The 15,000-nt window shown below is 55.3% G+C and overlaps 2 protein-coding genes across 2 annotated transcripts in view; both read right to left on the reverse strand.

Annotated features, from left to right (window-relative positions):
• NCLIV_0188 (adaptin N terminal region domain-containing protein) overlaps positions 1-5,339 on the reverse strand; it is a gene marked incomplete at both ends in the record, with an annotated part of 9,644 nt that extends 4,305 nt beyond the window's left edge. The window contains 10 exons of the mRNA XM_003882080.1: positions 246-515; positions 940-1,025; positions 1,269-1,575; positions 1,922-2,142; positions 2,709-2,984; positions 3,184-3,666; positions 3,923-3,996; positions 4,471-4,597; positions 4,779-4,850; positions 5,262-5,339. Coding sequence (XP_003882129.1) covers positions 246-515; positions 940-1,025; positions 1,269-1,575; positions 1,922-2,142; positions 2,709-2,984; positions 3,184-3,666; positions 3,923-3,996; positions 4,471-4,597; positions 4,779-4,850; positions 5,262-5,339 — 1,994 coding nt within the window. The remainder of the gene's footprint in view (positions 1-245; positions 516-939; positions 1,026-1,268; positions 1,576-1,921; positions 2,143-2,708; positions 2,985-3,183; positions 3,667-3,922; positions 3,997-4,470; positions 4,598-4,778; positions 4,851-5,261) is intronic.
• Positions 5,340-8,916: 3,577 nt separating this feature from the next.
• The window catches only part of NCLIV_018870 (conserved hypothetical protein), a gene marked incomplete at both ends in the record, with an annotated part of 8,590 nt that continues 2,506 nt past the window's right edge, over positions 8,917-15,000 (reverse strand). Inside the window, 7 exons of the mRNA XM_003882081.1 lie at positions 8,917-9,010; positions 9,455-9,672; positions 10,109-10,618; positions 11,264-11,740; positions 12,250-12,519; positions 13,183-13,355; positions 14,057-15,000. The exon at positions 14,057-15,000 is cut by the window's right edge and continues 245 nt beyond it. Coding sequence (XP_003882130.1) covers positions 8,917-9,010; positions 9,455-9,672; positions 10,109-10,618; positions 11,264-11,740; positions 12,250-12,519; positions 13,183-13,355; positions 14,057-15,000 — 2,686 coding nt within the window. The remainder of the gene's footprint in view (positions 9,011-9,454; positions 9,673-10,108; positions 10,619-11,263; positions 11,741-12,249; positions 12,520-13,182; positions 13,356-14,056) is intronic.

Raw genomic sequence — 15,000 nt, forward strand, 5'->3', positions numbered from 1 at the left:
CCCCCCAAAACGCGGCAACTGCCCCCTGACTTCCTCTTGGGACACGAACCTACACGCAGCTCTCCCGAGGCAGAAGCGTACGCATTTAGTAGACATACACACGCGTGTATAACGCTACATTCAGTAGCGTACGTGCACATGCACATAACCGCGTTTTTCTGTACATAATTCCTGCAGAGAAGTGCTCGTTGAACGCCTGCGTCTATGGACACCTCGCTCGCTCTTTTCACGGATTTCCCGCGCACCTGAGCACCTGCCAGGGGACCAGCTGGAGGAGGAGGAGGCCGCGAAAACAGCGCTCTTGTACCTCCGGCGGCGTGGCGAGCTGTCTCTGTTGCTTCTGAAGGAGATGGAGGAGCCCCGCAGGCAGGCCGCGAGCCTTCGACCGTCCCTGCTCAGTCGAACTTCGCGCGTCCACCGCCGCTCCGGAGCCCAACGCGCACCGCCCGTAGAACACGCACAGCTTCAGAATGGCTGAAAGGATCCACGCCTGCGTCGTCGGGTCTTCATACGTCCTGCAGCACGCAAACAGTCAAAAACCGCAAAGACGCAAACATGCATATACACGCAAACGCAAGGAGAACGTGCACGCACGCGAATATACTTATAGGTAGCTATGTTTGTGCCGGAGTATCCGAACCGCTTATCGGGACTGGATTACCGAAGAAGGGGAGAAATGCTCGTCCTTCTTCGCTTCACTTGTGCGTTCTCTGTTGCATGCGTGTGCCGTCAATCGAAAACTTGTGCAACACACAGTTGTGCTACCGCCAAAGAGACGCCGCACGGCCTGTACACACGGTTGGACGTGGATGTGCACACGGCCGCTCTTCCACCTTATGAACGGATAGACGTAGAAAAAATCGAAGAGCCGTGAGATAGACGAGGTGTTAAGGCCGAAAAGGGCAATGAGAAGAAAGAAAAGCAGTTGTGGCTCTTTACCTCTCGAGGCACGACGCGAGAAGATCGATGACAGATTCCCCTGCATGGCAGTAGCCGCCGAACTCGCCGAGCACCCAGCTGACAACCTGGAAAAAGTGAAAAGCATTCGAAAGACACAAAGACGGAGGCTACTCTGCACACAGCGCGAAGTCTGCGCAGTTTTCTTTCCCGTTCCGAGTGCATTTTCTCACACCGTCTCTCTGTCTTCTCCTTTCGAGTTGTCGCGGCGCCTTCGCGACATCCGTCTTGCCCCACTCATCTGTGCGTCCCCCCCCCCCCCCCATGGGCCCCGGTTTCCGTCCGTTTTTGCGAGCTTTTTCCCTGCGCACCTGCATCAGCACATCGGGGATCACCAGCTTCTTCCGCTCCAGCAGCGCAACCATGTCGTTGACGGCGTATTCGCGGAATTCGCGGTCTGTTTCCTCGTTCTCCGTCGGGCCTTCCGCCACGAGCTGCAGCAGGGAGTAGGCCGTCGAGTAGCACAGGCCTGCGGCCAGGTTGCCAGCTGTCGAGACACCCGCGAGGCCCCGCAGCGCTCCCGAGTTCGCGCCCGAAGACGCGAGCGGCAGAGACGGACCGCTGACCTCCAAGACGCACAAAATCGTCTCCAAAAACCAACGCGGATCCGGCGAATATCTGGAAGGCGAAAGCGAGCACAGACGGGGCATGCAGCAAACCCAGAAAATGAGAGAGAGAGAGAAAGCAGGGAAAGGGAAAAGAGAGAGCGAAAGAGGAAAGAACGAGGGAACGAGAGAGAGAGAAAAAGAGCGAAAGACAGAAAGAGAGAACGAACAGGAGAGAGAAACACAGAGCGAGAAAGAGACACAAAACGAAGACAAGAAGGGGAAAGGAGAGAGAATGGGCGAGAGAAATGAATCAGGAAGGCAAGCAAAGACAGCCGTCGGTTTCCACCCCGCCAAGGGACACGGGGTGAGACGCCGCGACCGCCTGCGCGTTTCTTCGCGTTTTCTGCACGCCTCACCTCTCAGCGAGCATGATGATTTTCTGGACGAGGTTTGCGCGAAGATGTGCGTCGACAGTCGCGCGCAAGTGTCCCAGCAGCTTCTCCACAATGACGGCGACGTTTACGGGATTTGTGATTTTCACGAGCAAGTCGAGAGTCTTCCTCTTCAACGTGTCGTCGCTGTCTTCGAGGCAATCGACAACAACCAGCTGGTGCTGCGTCGCGTAGGCGGGAGAAACCTACAGCCGCGAGGAAACACATATATCAGCAGAATGATCTTTCTCTGTTAGCCAAGCGATGCGTGACTGAAGTGCTGAACGCGAAAAAGCCGGAAGCCTCTCGGGAATCTGTGTCGGAAATCCAGAGGATGAGCATTTTCGCGTGGAATTCAGTGATCCGCTTCTTCAAAGGAGTCTCGAGCCTCGAAGCAAAGCCAACGTTGTCGGTCTCGACCCGCGCCGGTGCACTTTGATGCCAGAGAAGAAAGACGCAGGGGCCGGAACGCGCGAGAAAGAAAAGAGAAGAAACAGGCAGGAGGAGGAGCGAAACAAGGAGCAGAAACAGACGTGGAGAGAAAGGAAGAAAGAGCACATGCCCAGTGAGAAAGTCAAGGCAGAGAAGCGGATGCAGCGAGCAGAGTGGAGGCGTGGAGAGATGCGCAGCGAGGCTTGAAACGTAAGTCTGTGTGTTTTGCCTTGGGCCTCACGGAAGAGTTAGGTCTATCTATTTACACTAACGATAATGGATTTGGTAATGGTGTCTTTATACAGGGCGAGCTCTGGATCTTCTCCGAGCGCTGACTCACTTGCACGACCGCAGCCAGGCCAGTGACCCCGACGTAGCGCAGATTGTTGTTCTCCGCGGAAATGAAGCGGCTGATGCTGCAACCGGCGACATCGAGGAGTTTCGGGTAAGGATACAGAGCAGCTATCGTTCGGACGCACTCGTAGATGACGGCGTAGGCGACATTCACCCCCGCTGCGTCCGCGCGTCGCATCACCTCTTGCAGTAGCTCGTAGACCTCTTCAGAGGCCCGCTGGTCTCCCGCCGCCAGCGTCGACAGGAGAGAGAGAATCTTGATCTGAAAAGAAAACGAAGTGAAAAGCGATACGTGAGAGAGACGCCAAGAGAGGAAGCCCTCCCGCGGGACTCGTCATTAGTCTTCTTTCCCCTTTTTTCTACACTCGCGTCCCTGTTTTTGTTCTTGACCGTCTGTTTCTTCCTCTTTTTCCCGCCTTTTGTCTCCTCTCCTTTTCTCCTTCTTTCCCCCCTTTTCGCACCTGAATCCACGGGGCAGGGACTCGGTGGTACTCGTAGTCTTTGGGCAGTTTTCGGTCGATGATTTGCTTCAAGATGGAGACGAGCGAAGACACCAGATCGCGCCAGGCCGCGACGTTCTTCGCTGCGAGGCGGTGAATGACGTGGAGAGAGACAGCCATCACGGAGGGATCTGCGTCGCACAGCGCTCGCCTCATCTTCTCTCTCAGACCCTCCATGACCTCGGAGTCAAAGTCGTCGTCCTCGAGGGCGGCGCGCGCAGGCTTCAGCGACGCTGCGAGCTTCGCGCGACGCTCTTGTTGGCGCTCTTTCAAGTCGAGGACTTTGTGGACTGCCATCACCGCCTTCTTCCGGACTGCTGCATGCGGATGTTGCAGGAGCGACGAGAGCGAAGGCAACAGCGCAGGGAGCATCTCGGCCGTCAGCAGACGAGCCACGCAGTGAAGCGCCGACTGCACATTCAAGATGTTTGGGGAAGCGAGATCCTGAAAAAAACGAGAAACGTGCGGCGCCTTCGAGATGAAACCAGGCTTTTTGCGAGCCTGGAGTGGAGTGTGCACAGGGACAGACAGACGAAATCCCAGGAGATGCGAGTCGCCATCGAAGAACTGACAGCGACCAGGGGGATTGGAGGGTGAACGGGCGGTTCCTCCACCTAGAGACGCTCGAGAAAGGAAACGGGGAAAGTGCAAAGACAACAAAGTGGGGAGCGAACAGGGTCTCGGGACGAACGCTCTCTACCTTTTGAATCGTGTTGATGAGGAGAAGCATCAGTTCGTTGTCCTCGCTGAGGAAGAGATTGCAGGCCAAGTAGCCTGCAGCACCGCAAAAGAGAATCCAGCATTCGCCGCGAGGTAAAGGACCGAGGAACAAACAAAACGAAAGCAAGTCGACACCAAAAAACTCTACTTCTGTCTCAACAGGTCTGTTGCCTCTGTCCCCTGCGGGATCCTAGGCCAGTCGCGCATCTGCGGGCGAGGCACGCGTCCACACATCAAAGATGCCAGACTTTTGTGAAAGCGAACGTCGTTTCGCCCAGCACAGGCCCAGACGCACGGATGATTTCCAGCAAAAGTGGAGAGACGCAAAAGCAAATGTGCGCGAAAGCAAACGCGCGTTCTTCACAGGACACGCTGCTCTCCACATTTGTGTCTGTTGAGTGTAGGGGTGTCGAAGGCGCGAGAGGAGGATCGCGAAGGCTGGTGAGAACCGGACGCCTATCCACACAGCAAGGTCGAGCATGCCGCATGCGCCGGGAGCAAACGAGGCAGGCAGAAAAGGGGCCTTACCGAGCCTCTTGGCTTTGATGTTGTTGGTTTGGTTTGTCATCTTCACCGCGTGGAAGTGGGCGAACGAGGCGTCGTGGCCGAGAAGTTCCACGTACAAACTCCGAATCAACAACTCCTGCATCTTTTGCTGAGCAGAAAAAACAGTGATCACCGCAGGCAGTCTGCGCGCCAGAAACGTCCCAGCCGCTTTCAGGGATTTTTTTTTCAGCGATGCCGTGTCGAGGGATCGCCGAAACTGACGGAAGCAGGGCGTCATGACGAAGATCAACTTTCTGCCTTCTCTGTTCGAGAGAGACGGCTCCGCTTACCGGGGAGATGTTCGGCTCATTAAGCTTCACCTTCAAAGTGGCGATTTCGTTGGCGACAATGCGGTCTTCCTCCTGACGAATAAGCGCATCGGCACAGAGAAGCGACACAGCGAAAACACGAAGGGTGAGAGGCAGGCGAAAAAGAGAGAGGAAGGCGAGCGAAGAAGCGACCGGGAAGAAGGCGGGGGAAAGAAGCGAATGACGGATCGCGAGGGCGAAAAAGACGCTCACGAGACGGCAGCAGAGGCGCCGATCTCGCCAAGATGGGAGAGCGACAGAGACAGAGGAAACGAGAGAAGCGACAGCAGAGAAGCACAAACACAGACAAGGTGATAAGAGAAGAGAGAGGCGACAAGTGGGAGAAGGAGGGAGAGACGGAATGGAGAAAGTAGCCGTGACAGCAAGAACCGACGTGCCCGGTCGGTCCACGAAAAAGTGCAAAGGAGGAAGGGGGCGAAAAGAGGAAAGATATGAAGAGGTTACCTGTTTTGATCTGGCCTCTCCAATGGCCTTGATCAGGTGGAAAAACTCTTTGCTGACGTTTGACCCGGCGGCATTCATTTTGTCGACAAAAGAAGAATGTGAGCAGACACCCAAGGCAGGTGTATTTCGGCCTCCCGGCACCAGCCGCGTCCTTTGTTATTTCTCGAGGTTTCCTATTTCCTCAACGAAACCACGCATCTCAAAGACGCCTCCGCCTCGTAAACGCCACACCCAAATTCGTTCTCCCGATTCTGCTTCAAAATAAGCACGCCTTCCTAAATCGCATCTCCAGTCTCAACATTCACGCGTATATACGTAGAGATACATACAGATATATACATATAATGATAGAGAGATGGTCACAGACAGAGACAGAGAAAAGGAGAGCTACGGTGCACCTTCTTTAGCCGTTCACATTTGAAAATCCGAACGTTCCTGCTTCCTCTGCGACACGTGCTCCTGTGCGTGCGGCGCTCCCGGGGTGTACATACACCCAGAGACCCCGAGGGAAAGCAGGAGACTGGAGGTTCCCAAAAAAGGCCACTATCGCGTCCGCTCTCTGATAGGCGGCCTCGCCATGGTGGAGCGCCTCTCTTGCGACCGAAGATTGGAGAATGCAAAGACAAACACAGGACGGAGCTTCGGAATTGCCTTGCGGCACACGCCCGCAGGCGGCAGAGTAACAAGGAGAGGCAGAGACGCAGGAACCACTCGCGTGTCCGTTCCTGAGAAAGGTCTTTGGGCGGGGGAAGAAGAGGTGCAAGAAACGAAAAGAAACAGAAGAGAAAGAAAAGACGAAAGATGCGAGATCGTGATGAAGAGGAGAAATAGTAGACAGAGGAGAGAGTCGGACGAAGCTACGAAAGAACAGAAACTGAAAAGACAGGGGAACGCGAGAACCAATAGGAGACCCAGATGAGAGTTTTGAGGGGAGTGGACGGCGCGCGTCGACGGCAGCCTTGAAAAGCGAAGGACGAGGCAAACACGAGCGTTGTTGCCCTTTTGCAGGAATCCGCGAAAGGACAGAAGTGGATGTGTACATACAGCAGGACAGAGGAGAGAATGCTGAGTTCTGCTTCAGGGGAAACCGCTGTGTTTTCTGAAAGAGTTGCCCCTCCTCTCCCAGTGTGTGTACGGTGATGTCACTTCACCGACAGAGAAACTGTCGCGGAAAGCGCCGGAGTTTTGGCAGAGCGCGAACAGGAGGCCGCAGCTTGTCTTTCATCTACCGCCCAAATGGAGAGTCTTTTCGACACCTTCCGCTAGGTCCAAAGGAAGGAAGAAGTAAATCTTACGAGGAGAAGGGAGGAAAGGAAACAAAATGCATGTGCGGCAAGCGCACGAGCGAAGCCTGGAAGAAACAGAAAAGACCCTGTGCAGCGTGAAGTCGAGAAGTCGCATTCGGAGATCGCGAGAACACCGCCGACCCGGGCGCCTTTTGAATTTCCCTTTCGACAGAGAAAGACACCTAAAGAGGCAGCTTGGCTTGTTGGTGTCTTAGTGACAGCCCGGTTCTCTCCCGGGAGGAAAAAAACAGCGCACGATCTCAACTTTTTGTCGATTGCATGCGAAGCCCGCGTCGGATACTGCTGTCTCTCTCCGGCCTGCCAGAGACAAAAAAAGAGAGCGCGTGTCTTCTGTGCGGTGGTTGGAGCAAGGCAGTAGAAGATAGCAATCACTCATTTGGTACCTCTGAAGAAGGAAATCGTCGAGGGAACAAAGTGAGACACAAAGCTGGAGATTCACCTTGCAGACAGGGCAGAGGATGTCAAGACAAATGGCTCTCCCGTCGGCCAGCGCCGGCGAGCCATCCAGGAAGAAGGCGCCCAGGGGGTCACGTGACGCGCAGTGGCAGTTGTTTCAGAAAACGACGGCAAAGGTGGAAAGAACCAGAGAGAAAAGTCTCACTCGAAGAAAGGAACTCGCGAGAGGGCGAGAAAGTCACTTGTTTCGGAAAATGGGAGGGCCGTTCACACACCGTGATCTTGCTGAGGTGTTTATGTACACGCCGTGACACGAGGGTAGCCGGGGGGCGGGGAGGGGACTTGTGCAAGTCCCATTCTTTCTGAGCTTTCTCCACAGCTTCCTCTCCTTTTGCTGGTCTTTTGCTTTCTGATTCTCTTGCACATAAAAGCCAAGAAGAGCGCTCGCAGCAACGACTCGCGTGGGACATGCAGCGTGTCCACATCAGGAGGCCGGTGAGGCCTTGTTTCGAGTTGACGTACACTGTAGCAGGAAGGCTAGCAGGGCGCAAGGGTATCTAGACTTCTGCTGTGGCCCCCTTCTTTTCACTTCATGTCTGCATTCAAAATCGCATTCTAGCAACGCCAAAACCTAAACGGGAACGTGAACACGGACCAGAACCTTCCGAAGGTTGTCAATAACACACACACATCTGGATCTACGTGTACATAGACGCAAGAAAAAGAATGTCTAATATAGATGTCCAAGCATATGTGCATGCGTGGGTGCTGGGGTGTCGAATGTGCACATCTCATTGGATGAGTAAGCGAGGATACGGGAGTTGACCGGTGGAGAGCGTGTACAAATATATCGATATTTGGACAGAAATCCAAGCAGATACACTGGAAGGTTGGAAGGAGCTCCTGTTCAAGCACGCGGTGCCAGACACTTCAACTTTGGAGTGTATGTACACCTGAATGTCCCCTTTTCAGCTTGCAGTGTTGCCCAGGACCTTGGTGCGAGGCCTTGTCCTTATTGTGCAACTTTCATCATGTGCGTGAAGCATCTCACCCCATTTCCGTTTCCGGCTACGCGCCAGTATGAATGGCTGTGGAGTGACACGTTGTTGGCTTCGATCGCATTCAATCCACCAGCTGCCTCCTACCAGTCTGTACCCCTCGTTGTGGTTTTTTGCGTTCGCAGTTTCGAAAGTACATTTATTTCCTCTGTATTTTTTCTCCAGAAAGAAGAAGAGTCGTCGTGGAAAGCCTCGCTGCACGTGTCGCTTCGCGGGCGTGAAGAAACCCTGTCGGTCCGGTGGGCCAAGGTACTCCAGAGATGGCAACCCTTCACAGGGTACTCAAAAAGAGTCACTAGAGGGGCGCTCAAGGAGGAGTGGAAGAGGAGGGCATGCTTCCCACGACCAACTAAAAGATGGAGAAGAAGCCAATGAAAAGGAAAAATTTCGAACGCGCACAGAAGTCGCAGTCGGTGATCCTCGAGTATTTCTAATCCTGCGTGACACGTCAATGTAAGCCTGCGGGAGCGAGCTGCAATTCCACAGCCACCCGGTTCCCTCAGCGTCAGTCACCGCAGAACAGCCCTCTGAGGGAATACATCACCAACATCGCAAACGTCCGCGGAAAGCTGACTTCGGCTTCGTTGCTGACCATGTTCGCAGCACCGGCTTTGCCTCTGCACCCTGCCCATATGCACACTCAAAAAGGAGGCGAAAGGAGAGAGCGAAACGAAGCGACAAGAGCAAAGAGAGAGAGAGAAGGCGAGAAGAGACAAGAATGAAGAGAAAGAATGGAAAAGTCTTCTGCAACTTCGGTAAAAACCTCGGAGCCGCTGAACGCCATCTATTCTGCTGTCCAGGTGATGGAAGCTGGAACAGCCGGAACAATCCGTTTCTTGTCGAGACCTCGGTGTGCGAGACGCTCTTTGACTCTCTCGGATTCGCCCCTTCTTTTCACCCTTCTCTCCTCTTGGATCCTTGCAGCCGCTCTGTCCACTGCCGCCCAGCTTCCAAGTACAACTCGTGGCACCGCAGGGCCTCCTGCCTTCTGAGAAAAAAGCCAAAAACAGGGGAGTCTGAGGAAGACGCATCTGAGGCGAGACAGACAAGAGGCCACTGGGCATATCCACAGAAAAAAGAGCTCCACCCATCTGACCACGCGACGCACCACGCGCCAGATGACGCATGCAGATACAGTCCCATAGGTGCCTTCATATATTTACATATATACCTGCACGCATGCGTGGTACCTGTGTGCGTCTATATATATATATATAGTGTTTTTTTGAGGGAGACACGTTGACACTCTGAGAGTTGTAGCTTGTGCGCGCCAGCTTCTTAACAGTCGCAAAACGCACAGCTGCAGCGGTGCCACACGCATGCGCATGCTAGCAATACCCATATATATATATATATATATATATATGCATGAGCAGTAGGAATTTGTGTGTGCGACTTTTCTGGTGTGTCTGAGCGAAGTGTTTTGTTTTACCTTCTTTCTTGGTTTTCCTGGAGGAGCTTTCTCCTCTGCATTCGCCTGTCTTGCGAGTCGCCTCGCGCCATGATGACGACATCCGCCTCGAGAGCTGCAAGGAGGCGCCGCTGCTCGGTCTCCTCTTCGCCCTCTGTCGGATGAAAGGAATGTGTCTGACGGTCCTCGGGCAGCAGGTCTTCGACAAACCCGTCGAGCAAGTGGTGGGGAAAGAAACTCTGGCAAAAACGAACCAAATTCTACACAGAGAGAAGGGCATGTTGGCACTCTCCTGAGCCTTCAGACAGAGAGAGAAGCGCCACACGCCATGAAACAGGGATGCATCCATATATATATATATATATATATGTATATCCCTGCCCACTGGAAATAAACAGAGGACTAGGTGGAGATCCGCATCGAGGAACAGACGAGAAAGTCAAGAGCGTGGCGGCAAAACAGAGGTCGGCAGAGGTAGACAGAGACACGTAGACACGAGACAAAGTGCGGCAGAACCGAAACGACAGTAGTCACGGAGAACACCTGCATGCACCGGCTCCAGGAACCCCGCACACCCTGTGGAATCCTCTGAGCCAAACACCGGACGAAAAGCAGTCGCCCTTGAAACGTGATCCACTGCGCGGCCCGAAGCGCGGCGCCTCTTCTCGCCCTTACCTGAAGAGTGAAATGTTCCCTCGGCGCCCCTCTCGGTCGTCTCCAGCAACTTTGAAGCCACTCTGGCGTCGCCATCTGCAGAACCCTCTCTTCTCTCTCTTCTTCTCTTTCTTCTCTCTCTTCTTCTTCCTGTTCTTTCTCTTCTCTCCCTCCTCGCTCTCTTTGTCTGTCCACTCGCGAGTCCACGACTCCGATGCGGCGGCGCGTCGCTGGCGAAACTGCCAAGTCGACCAGAAGCGCGGGCTCGACGACTGCCCAGGGAGCAAAGCGAGACGCAGCGTGGTTTTCGGTGGGTTCTCGCTTCACGCGCAAGAGGGGGGCGTCTGCAGGCCCGGAGAGGGGGGGCAGGCGACCTCGTTCTCTCGGAGTCTCGGCGCTGTTTTTTTTTGGTGCGACAGACAGGCGGTGGGTGTAGAAACACTCGAGAGTGTGTGCGAGGTAGCCAGCTAGACCTGCCTCGAGCTCCTCCTCGCTCACAACAAGTAGGGTCTGCGCGTGCTCGCACGGTGCCTGTGTGGGGAACAGGACAGACAAAAAGGCAGAACGAAACGACGAAAAGCGACAATGGTTTCTGGAGACAGCTCAGTCCCAGCCTTCTCTGTCTCTTCTTTGGAAACCCCGAGACCCTGTTGACCAGCGAGCAGAGCGCCAAAACTGCTTGCCAGTTGGGAGGTCTGCGCAACCGAAGGAAAGGCAACTTCTCTCGAAGAGATCGGCGACTTGCGAACGAAAACCCGTTTTCAACAAATCGCTAGACCCGTCCAAAGACACGAGGCAGGTGTCCTTAGATGACCGACACCCCGAATCCAAAGGTTACGCCTTTGTTCAAAATGAACTCAAACGCTTGTTAGACACGTTCGAGCCTCCCCCCGCATACTATCGAGATCACACAGCTCGCGGGATCTTCCCGACATCCGGCGGACGTCACAGTCAGGAGTTGCATGTCTAGGAAATATCCCAAGAAACACGAGTGTTTCATTTCTCAACCTTTTCCTCTGTATCCTGCTCTTTGCCTCTAGCCTTCTCTTTCTCCCTGCCCCGTTTCCCTCGCGCTTCCTCTCTTTCTCTCCTCCTCTCTTTCTCTCCTCCTCTCTTTCTCTCATCCTCTCTTCCTGGCCTCCTCCCTCTCTTCCACTCCTGTCCTCTTTTACGCACCGCCATGGCCCGCAAGACACTGTGGAGATCGTCCTTGTGGAAGAAACGTTCTGTCCCTTGAAGCAACTCGTGGCAGCGCTGGTCAAGTTCGCTTTTGGGATCGGTGTCGGCCTGTGCCTTCGTCGTTTTCTCACCCCTCTCCGTCCGCTCTATCTCCTCGCCCGCCCGCCGTTCGCGCCTGCCTCGCCTCGTCTCCCGCTGAGCAGCTTCCGCGCGTCGCCCCTTCCCTCGCTGGGCGCATGCAGGACCGGTGTCGCTCTCTTGGCTCTCTTCGCAACGCGACGAGGCGGAGAATGGCGGCGCGGAGGGACACGAAAGCGGCTGAGACAAAAGGTGCGACGACGCGGCGACGCTCTCACTCCAGGCTGGAGCGTCGAAGAGCCCCTGCAGGTCGGCCAGGTCGAGGACGAGGGAGGCGCAGAGCGGCAAGAGGGGCGGAACGACACAGACAGAGAAACAGCCTTGCTCCCTGCAAGTCTGCCGAAACGTACACGCAGAACTCTCGCCACAGGCATCTCAAACATTGCTGGAGTCTCCACCACAAAGTCCGACGAGACACGTACGGACAGTCGGAGTCGCCAACACCAATTGGCATGCATCTATACACAGCCACAGCGAGAGAATACGGACAGAAACATCGCATATACACATATATATATGTACCTGCGTGTGTATGTATCTCGATATATGCATCTGGGCAGAGACGAAAGCGACATACATAGACGTGTAGAGAGAGGTACGCGTGCGACCGCAGGAAAATGACTCTAGTGCAGTGACTGGTACAGGGCGAGAAAGCCCGAAAGGCGCATGGTGCTCGCTGAGGCACCGCGCCAAAGAAAACGTCAACATGTATTTACATGAATGTGTGTGGAGACAGGAAGGCTACCCCGGAGCAGTTTTCACTTTTCACGTAGCGGCGACGAAGACGTGAGAAAAGGATGCCCCTGAAAAGGGGTGTTTCGTGGTTCGGTGTCTGCTGTCCCCACCTCGATCAGCGAAGGCCTCTTAAGAGCCACAAAGACGGAGAGGAAAACGGCGAAGCCGCTGAGACTCTCCCGTCCCCCTCGCGCTCCAGTGCTCTCCGCTCGCACAGAAGAGAGAGAGGAAGGGAGCGAAGAAGCGAGGGACGAAGAGAGAGAATCGGCGTGGGCGTGACTGATAGACTTCTCTCCCGCGTTCAGGGACGAAAGAGATGGTGCCAGGGAAGGGAAAGGAGGGATCTGAAGCAGGTACGGGCCTTGCGGAGGAACGACCCCCTGAGAGAAAAAGACAAGAGAAAAGAAATTGGAGACGATCAAGGCCGAGCGAGGCGGGTGGCAGGTGCAAATCCAAGGGCATTTTTGACCAGCGAGAACAGAATTCTAAAACCGAGATTAAGACGCACGAGGCGACGGAGACAAGAACTCGAAAGCGGAAACAACCTGGACGAAGGGGCGCGCGTTCCTCCTTCACCTCTCGAAAACCGCGCTTCGCTTGGTTCCTGCAACTTCCTCTCGCCTTAACCTCCCTGCGCGTGTACACGCCGATACGTCAGTGAGCTGACCGAAATTCGTATGCAGCTCCACACATATGCATATATGCATATTTGCATATATATATGTTTAAATATGCATGCACTGCAGCATGCCCCCCGCGTGTAGAGACACCTGCGGAGAGCTGGAGGTATGGCGATGGAGGTAGATCTCTTTTGCCGGTTGAGGGGTCGCGGTGTTCGTTGAGAATGCAACGATGATCAGAACCGTGCGTGTCAGTGTCACCCACTTGCGCTTGTTTTTCTCGCCGGCCCGCTGCTCGTTCCTTCTCCCTTTCACCGCAACCCGGACTTGCCGAGCAAACCAAAGGGCCCGTTTTTTCAGAGACGCCGCATGCGATTAACATGTCTTGAGAAACGAGGACAACACCCTCGCCCGGCCGCTTACAGACTGGTACATGTCGACGATCCACTGAATCGAGAGGAAGGGGACAGCGTTCGCTCGCAGCATTTCGAGCCCGGCGAGGAAATTGCATCGCCTCTCTTGTCTTTTGCTTTGCTGCTCTCTCGCGGCTTCCGCGCAAGGGTTCGCTCCCGCGAACTCAGCATACGAGTCTTGCGCTGGAGGCAGCGGCGAGAGCCCAGCTCGCAAGAGACGATGATCTGGAAGGTGTCTCCTCGTGGCTAGTTGGGCTCCTTGGTGGCCCAGAGACACTCCGTGGTGAGGCGACCGCGGTCGGAGGCAGCGGTCCAGTGCCTGAGGCGAACAGACGACGACGTGGCTGACAGGCAGAGCCACTGGAGGTCCCCCTGAAGAGGAAAGAGAAAGATGATAACGTGGTTTCTTCTGCCCACAACGACAAGCAGTGCGACGCAGCGATACAGAGGAGAGAAACTGAGATGGGGAACCACGCACATCTTCGTTTCCCGCTGCATGCGTACCCGCGCTCGCATGAGAAATGGTTCCCCGCCGGCCCGCCCTCTCTCTACACGAAGGGTTTGTTAACGTGCGTCACGTCCGTTGCCATGTTTCCATGTCAAAAGTTCTGTCTGCTTTTTTCGGTCGTGAACAACGCCTCGTTCCGCGATTCTCGCCTCCGCAGTCTCCTGTCTTTGCAGCTCGACCTTCTCTCAGAGACGCCTTTCTATTTTTGGACCTTTGTCGCTTCGCGTTGTTCGTCTCCCTGCTGGTTTCCCTGAGCACTGCATATCAGCCTCTCTTTCCCCCTCTCTCCATTGTTCTCCCTTCTGTCGCTGCCTCCGGCTTTCAAGTGTCTGCTCTCCCCTGTTTCGTTGCTCTCTGCCTCTCGCGTTCCGCTCACCTCGGTTTCCGCCCTCCTGCCTCCGCGCTCCTACACCTTCGACTTCGCGCCTGGTTGCCACTTGCGCTCCGCAGCAGCTCACCGCTAGACAGAGCAAGTCGAAGTCGGTTTGCGCCCGCACCTCTCGCTTCCCAGCGCTCGTCCCCTTCTCTGGCCGTTTCCCTTCTCTCGATTCGCGCTGCCTTGTCTCCACGCTTTCTTCTGCTTCCAAGTCTCTCCGGTCCAGGAGCCCCAAGCGCTCCAGCCAGTCGTCGCCCTCTCCGTTCTCTTCCTCGCTGAAAGACGTTTCCCCGTCGTCCTCACGTTCGCCCTCGCGATCTCGCTCGCAGTCTCTCTCTTCTCCCCTCGCGGATCGTCGCCCGGCCTGCCCAGGCCCGATGCGAACGCGTCGCTTCCGCCGCGCCGTCCCCAACAAAAAAATCCGCACGCATCCATTGCTCGCCTCCTCCGTTGCCCCGCTTCCGGCCAAGCTCGCAAAGAACGGCAGTCGAAAAAATGAAGAAGAGGAAGAAGAGGAAGAGGAAGAAGAGGAAGAGGAAGAAGAAGAGGAAGAAGAGGAAGAAAACGCGAGAGGTGGATGTGGGATTGCCGTGTTTTCCAGGGTCAGTGGCGAGGCGAGGGGAGGCAATGCGGAATGGAACGACGCGGAGACCGCGAAGAAAGGAGAGTAGAAAGGGTGGTAAAGGAAGGAGTCGACGACACAGCAGAACAGCCAGAGGGGGGAGAGCAGGCGGCGTCGATCGAGGAACAGCGAAGGGAGAGGGAGGGGGAAGAACGGAGACGGCATCCCCGAGAGCGCAGCTGCGGCGGCCTCTCCAATGTCTCCGAGTCTGCTCCAACCGCCGTGCTCTGGAGTTAGATCCCCGTCGGCGCCCGCCTCGCTCCCTGCTTTGCGCTCAGTTCCCCTCTGGCTGTCTCTCGCCCCTCTTTCCAGGCTTTTCACG

This window comes from Neospora caninum, chromosome VI, assembly GCF_000208865.1.
Source record: "Neospora caninum Liverpool complete genome, chromosome VI".
In the NCBI taxonomy this organism is placed as follows: domain Eukaryota; phylum Apicomplexa; class Conoidasida; order Eucoccidiorida; family Sarcocystidae; genus Neospora; species Neospora caninum.